The sequence below is a fragment of the Trypanosoma theileri genome (assembly GCF_002087225.1).
Source record: "Trypanosoma theileri isolate Edinburgh chromosome Unknown TM35_Tth_2_V1, whole genome shotgun sequence".
Lineage (NCBI taxonomy): Eukaryota > Euglenozoa > Kinetoplastea > Trypanosomatida > Trypanosomatidae > Trypanosoma > Trypanosoma theileri.
Window position 1 is genome coordinate 207,726 of NW_021639844.1, and position 6,482 is coordinate 214,207.

The 6,482-nt window shown below is 36.5% G+C and overlaps 2 protein-coding genes across 2 annotated transcripts; both read right to left on the bottom strand.

Annotated features, from left to right (window-relative positions):
* Nucleotides 1-891: 891 nt before the first annotated feature.
* TM35_000021720 (uncharacterized protein) lies at nt 892-3,840 on the bottom strand (the record flags this gene model as incomplete). The annotated part of the gene is made up of 1 exon (XM_029021490.1): nt 892-3,840. One exon carries the CDS (start codon nt 3,838-3,840, stop codon nt 892-894), a length of 2,949 nt encoding a protein of 982 aa, XP_028886912.1.
* An 863-nt stretch (nt 3,841-4,703) lies between these two features.
* TM35_000021730 (uncharacterized protein) lies at nt 4,704-6,086 on the bottom strand (the record flags this gene model as incomplete). The annotated part of the gene is made up of 1 exon (XM_029021491.1): nt 4,704-6,086. The coding sequence occupies one exon, from the start codon at nt 6,084-6,086 to the stop codon at nt 4,704-4,706; it is 1,383 nt and encodes a 460-aa protein (XP_028886913.1).
* Nucleotides 6,087-6,482: the final 396 nt, after the last annotated feature.

Genomic DNA, 6,482 nt, shown 5'->3' on the forward strand with positions numbered 1-6,482 from the left:
ATATATATATATATACATACAAAGAGAGAGAAAGAGAGAGAAACACACACATAGAAATAGTCAAATATATGAATTGAAATTCTACAATGTATGCATGTGTTTCTTTCTTTCCTTCTTTCTGGGTGAGTAAATGTATGGATGGATGGACTTCAGTTTTCTTTCTCTCATTGCCGTTAATTCCGCTTTCAACATTCCTCTATAATTCTTTATTATTATTTTTTCTTCTTTTTCTTCTTCTTTTTCACACAGACGTTGCTGCCAAAATAAAAAAAAAAAAATTTTTTTTTTCCACATCATTGTTCATTCTTCATTTCGCTATCCAACTTTCAAAAATATTATACAGCTACTAGTAGAATTGACTGTCAAAGGAAATAAAAGATCATACAACAATTAAAAAGAAAAAAAAAAGAGACAATAATGACAATAAAAAAACAAAAAAAAAAAAGAAAAAAAAAACAGTAGTGAAAATACAAAACTATTATATAATGTCCTCAATTATTTATCACACTTTTTCCCTTCTAACTTTTCGCCTCTTTCTTCTTTTTTTTTTATTTTTTTTCTTCTTTATTTTTTTTTATTATTTCTATCACATCACTTAAAAATGGGACTTCACCCCTCGCCACTATATTCTTTCCTCTTCCTCTTCCTCACACACACACACACACACACAAACACACTCTCTCTCTCTCTATGCATATATATATATATATATATATATATATATATATATATATATATATACTATTCCCTCACCCTTTAAAGCAACATCTTTCCAATTCCAATTCCTCTTCTTCTTCCTCTTCATTCTCCTCTTCTTTGGTTTATTTGTTTCTTTATTATTATCATTCCTCACCATTTCTCTCTCTCTTTCTCTTTCTCTCTTTCTCTTTCTCACACGCCTGCCTTCGTTGCCTCTTGACTCTTCATTGCGGCTGCGGCTCTCAGCATGGTCTCCGTATCGTACAGTTTCGTGTCGGATGGCAGTCGTGGGAGTCCGGAGGCCTGCGCGGCGGCCTCGTAGTTTGTGTCGAGCCACGGCGCCTCCATCGCCCCGCTCGCCGTCGCCTCTTTTGCCCAGTGGCCGAAGAGAAAATATTTCGACTGCAACAACTCCACCGCCGTTGGCCGCCGCGCGGGATCATATCGCAAACACTTCCGCAGCATCGACTGACACTCCGCGGAGAGATGCGGTGGGAGAGGGACGGTGTAATCGTGCTGGAGCAAATACGCCTTGATGTTGGCGAGCCACTCGGCGTCGAAGGCGTCTTTTTCCTGCCGAGTGCGGGGGACGGCGAGCGTGGCGGGGCGAAGATCCGCAAAGACACCACCAAGCGGCGTGGATAACTCAATGAACATCATCGCAAAGGCGTAGATATCACTACCAGGACTAAAGCTGCCACCACTGTAGAGTTCAGGGGCGAGATGCGTTACGCGGCCGAGTCGATGGACTTTATCACGACTCACCGTATCATCACCCTCACCAACGAGAAGAGATCGTATGCGGCCGTAGTGGCCTAATTTAATAAGCGGCTTGCAACGGCGCCGCCCCGCCGGGTAATGAGTTATACTATTTTCTGCTTGATCCGTTTGTGTGCTATTTAGCGCGGTTAATTCTGCACTATAGCGGCGTACGCTGCTTTCTTCATTCTGATACATATCAAATTTGGAGTCATTGTTCATAAAACTATTTTCGTTATTATTATTATTATTATTATTATTATTATTATTATTATTATTATTATTATTATTATTATTACAGGTCATGCTAGTACTATTATTGTTGGATGTATCCTTCCTTATAGCGTTGGTGCCATGACGGACATATTCGCCTGATGGCATTCCACTAAGCAACACAGGTGGAAATACTGGCATTTGGGATGGACCAGCAAAGGAACCGCCTCGTACGATTGTTACTCCCTCCATATTAGGAGTTTTGAAGACATTAACATGATCTACACTTGAAAGTGGAGATGGAAGTGGAATATCTTCATTATTGTTATAGGCATTTTCACGTAAATACAATTTAACATCCTCATCCACCCAATGACATCCCATTTCATTGTTCTCATTATTATCTGGAACATTAAAGGTGGCTTTGCTAATATTGTTGTCATTGTTTTCATTGGTGGTATTAATAATGTGACTATTATTGTTATTATTAGTAATAGTATTAAAGGTATTCCCAATTGTTACTGTTGTTTGCCCTAACAAAGGAGCATCTCCTTCATTTGCAGCATTTTGTTTCATTGCCTTTTCTTGTGGGTTCCATCCTGCATTTGAGATAACACTATCATTTAATAAATGACCTGTAATATCTGTGTGATAGTGTAAATGCATACTTGCAGGATCCATAAGTGCCAATACACGACGAACACAATGCGTTGGTACCTTTGAAAACTTCCCAGCAGGAATATCAGCGATGTATGCAGGGAAGCATGTAGAATATACATTTTGAATATGATTTACAAGATATACATTCTTAGCACACAAATCGGTATGTATCACATTATTTTCATGTAGGAAAGCCAATGCAACAAGGACATCTCTCATATATGCACGAACCATAAGTTCATGCATATAAGTTCTTCCAAATCTTTCTGGAATTTCTGTTAATAACATATTACGAAGTGTACCATATCTAGCGTATTCCATATAAATACGAACTTTATTAGGTGCACGATGTCGTGATGCTCCTCCAGATCGATCATTTGTCTTTTGTATCTGTTGTTTAGATCCAAAGAAACTACTATTACCGGTTCCACTTCCTGTTTCCCCATTAAGACCCGCCGCTGCCGCTGCCGCTGCTGCTGCCGCCACAGTTGCGGAGACTGCAGGCGGTGGAGGAATTGTGGTGGAGAATGAAATAGCGGCAGGTGTTGTATTGATATTCGTACTCGTATTGGTATTAATAGTCGCACTGGGAGAATCCGGTGTTATTAAATCCGGTACATCTGGAATGATAATAGCATCCTCACCAGTTTCTTTAGGATCATCATATACACTTTCCATTTGTAGTACTTTTAAGAGTCGGGAACTAAATCCAAGGCGAGTAAGTCGTTGTACTTCTTCCCGGAGTTTTTTATACATAAAATTGGCATTTTCTCCTCTTAATGTATACTCCTTACATGCAATAAGATATCGTGTTGGTGGAGCTATAGTGACACTTTCCCTTCCAGAAGTAATACTCGGGTTCCTTACCAAAACAGATGACTTACATTTACCCGATTTATTCTTTTGTTTTACTTGTTCCGATTCTTCTGGAATTGCATTCGTCTTTGTGGTAGTAGTGTGTATCGTCATATCTGCTAACATAACTTCACTATAATATCCTCTTCCAATGATATGTTTAAGTGGGGCTACATGATAGAGAGTGAGTACACCTGGTTTAAGGGAGACTTCACCTTTATTTAATCCCTTCTTCTTATTGAAATTATTATTACTACTACTATTCCCACCACCACCACCGCCCCCTCCCCAACTACCAGAGGCTTTCAGAGGCGTTGTACTCATTGGTTTATCGTGTCCACCTGTTGGGGCGTGGAATAGTTTTTGCACATCCTCCACCTGGGCATCATACCATTGGCGAAGTGAGGGAGATGGAGAGAAGGGGAGAATTTCATCACCATCGTCCAAATCCTCATCATGCCTTCTTGTTTTCTTATTCATATTACTATTGTTATTATTATTATTATTAGTATTATTATTATTATTCATATATTTATTATTATCATGACTTCTAAACCTGCTTCTGCCTTTTTTGTTTGACTCCGCTTCCGTGAATGAACCGTGGATGGGGTTTGGATGACCCACCCGTTTCGTTTTCGAGTGTCTACAACCCATAAAAGTGAACTGGTAATTGATGATGAGAGGCAATTAACAAATAAATAAATAATATATAAACGTACCACTAGAAAATAATAATAATAATAATAATAATAATAACGAAAACCAGTGGTCAACCCCTTATTATTATTACCACTGCTAATAATAATACGGTGCAACAACAATAGTAGTAGTAATAATAATGGTTAGTACTACTACTAGTACTACTAATACTAAATAATAATAATAATAATAATAATAATAATAGGTACAATTAGCAATTCAATGGTCACAGAAACACTAACACACTCCGTGTAATATATATATATATATATATTTATATTTATTTATAAGGCCCCTATACCTTCACCTTTTGGCCTTCTCTGATGCCTTACAATAAGTAAGAAAAAAAAAAAAGAAAGAGAAAAAAAGAGAAATAGTGTAAAAAGGGAAAAAGAAGGATTATCTTCACAATAAGCACTTCTTTTTAAACTGAGGAAAAATAGTAAAGGAGAACAGAAATAAATAAATAAAAACATAGATATACATATATATATCCGAAACAATAAGAATAAGCTAATAACATCACCTACCCCCAAATTGGCAGTTGTGTGAGCCCTGTTGATATTACTATCACTCTGAGAATAAATAAATAAATAAATAAATATATTAATCATGTCAACCACAATGTTTAGTAAGGAAAGTTATGTGAAGTAATTAAAACAGAAAAAAATAATAATAATAATAATAATAATAATAATAATAATCATATTAATAAATATAAACTCTGTATATATACGTATATATGTGTGTGAAGATCAAAAATAGAGTCCACCTGGGACTCTACTTAACACGTTTTTCTTTCTTTCTCACTCATTCATTTAATTGTTGTCTCTCTCTCTCTCTCTCTCTCTCTCTCTCTCTCTCTCTTCTCCAGCTGTACTTTCGACATTATTCATTCTTCTCTTCTCCCGTAATGCCCGTACGAGAAGCCACAGTGTACAGTTACCAGGATCCACATCTATTTCCATCTCTTTATCTACATTACAATCTTCTCTTTCTTCTTTTTCTTTTTCTTTTTCTTCTTCACTTCTCTGTATATATAAGGAGAGTGTTGACATGGCACTCATACGAAGACTGTGCCATTTGGCCTCATCTCGTTCCTGTTGTTGTCGCTGTGCCACGAGTGTATCACTTGTCGTCCGACACTTCTCTTGTATACATGCAAGCCTCATTTGTGTATAATGTGTATAGAGAGCTTGACGTTCTTTTATATAAGCCTCTGCGAATTCCCACCATTCCACCTTTTGACGTTGTAGTAGTATGGATGAATGTAAAGCTTGTAGGAATTCCGGTGTTTGGGTGACTGCGGCTGTGAAGAAGGAATGGAATGAACTCGTATTTAACGTGGTGTGTGTGAAGATAAACTGTAGAACTTCTCTTAACTCTTCTATTGTAAAGGGAGCTTCTGCAGTACTATTAGTAGTAGTAGTAATAGTATCTATATAGGAATTCGGAGTGTTACTATTGTTATTATTGTTATTATTATTCTGGAGATCCATATATTCCTTTACCACTTTAATAGAAAGAGAAATCGCATTTCGCAAGGATCGTTTTCGTTTTAAACAAAAAAGTCTTTCCTCTTCATTTCCTGTTACTACGGTTAATGATAATGGTATGGGGATAACACTATATACACTTCGTTCGGGTTGTACTTTCAATGCTGCTTGTTGAAGTCTAAACTCAAATTGAGATAATTTCCGCATTACTTCTTGATAGAATTGCACTACTACTACTTTTTCATACCAATCATGAATTACCATCTTTTGCCACAACTCTGCAATGATGGCTTTCTGTTTTAATGTACAAGCTGTATATCTGTAGACGGCAGCCTGTTCTCGTCTTTCTTTAGCTTTCATTAAATATGGAGAGTGTGTAGGAGAATTAGAGTTAATATTAGTATTAAGACTAGAGTGAGAATGAGAGATTCTCTTCTCTGTGGGAGTTCTCTCTACAAGCCTAGACTGCAGTTGTGTAGATAAGGAACGGTGTTGGGCCCCAATGGCCCGCCGCAGTCGTCTAATTTCAGTGTTCATCGCCGTTGCGGTATCTTCAAGCCGACGTAATGCCTCTACGGCTCCTTCTGTTGATATTGTGGTTTGTTCAACATCTCCCTTCATGCTGTTATTATCTTTATTATTATAATTATTATTATTATTATTATTATTATTATTGGGTTTCGTCTCTTTTGTTGGGGTTGGCATGCTTTAGTCCAGAATAGAGATGAAAGAATAATAACAATAATAATAACAATAACAACAAGAGTAGTAATAAAAAAAAAAAAAAAATCTCTCAATCTCAATAGTATCTATTTTCTTTGACTTCACTGTTAATCAACTAGACACCTCTTAGGTATGTCTATCTTTATATCTCTCTCTCTCTGTTTGTTTGTTTGTTTATCTACGAAAGAGAAAAAAAAAAACGAAACAAATCAAATAAAGCAAACAATAAGCATTACAAAAACACCGGAATAACAGACATAATGATAATAATAATAACCAGCAAAATAGAAATATTACACTAATTATTAAGTAGAGAGAGAAGAAAAAAAAAGTACAGCGCGCTTATGGGAAGCACAAAGAAACAAACAAACAAACAAA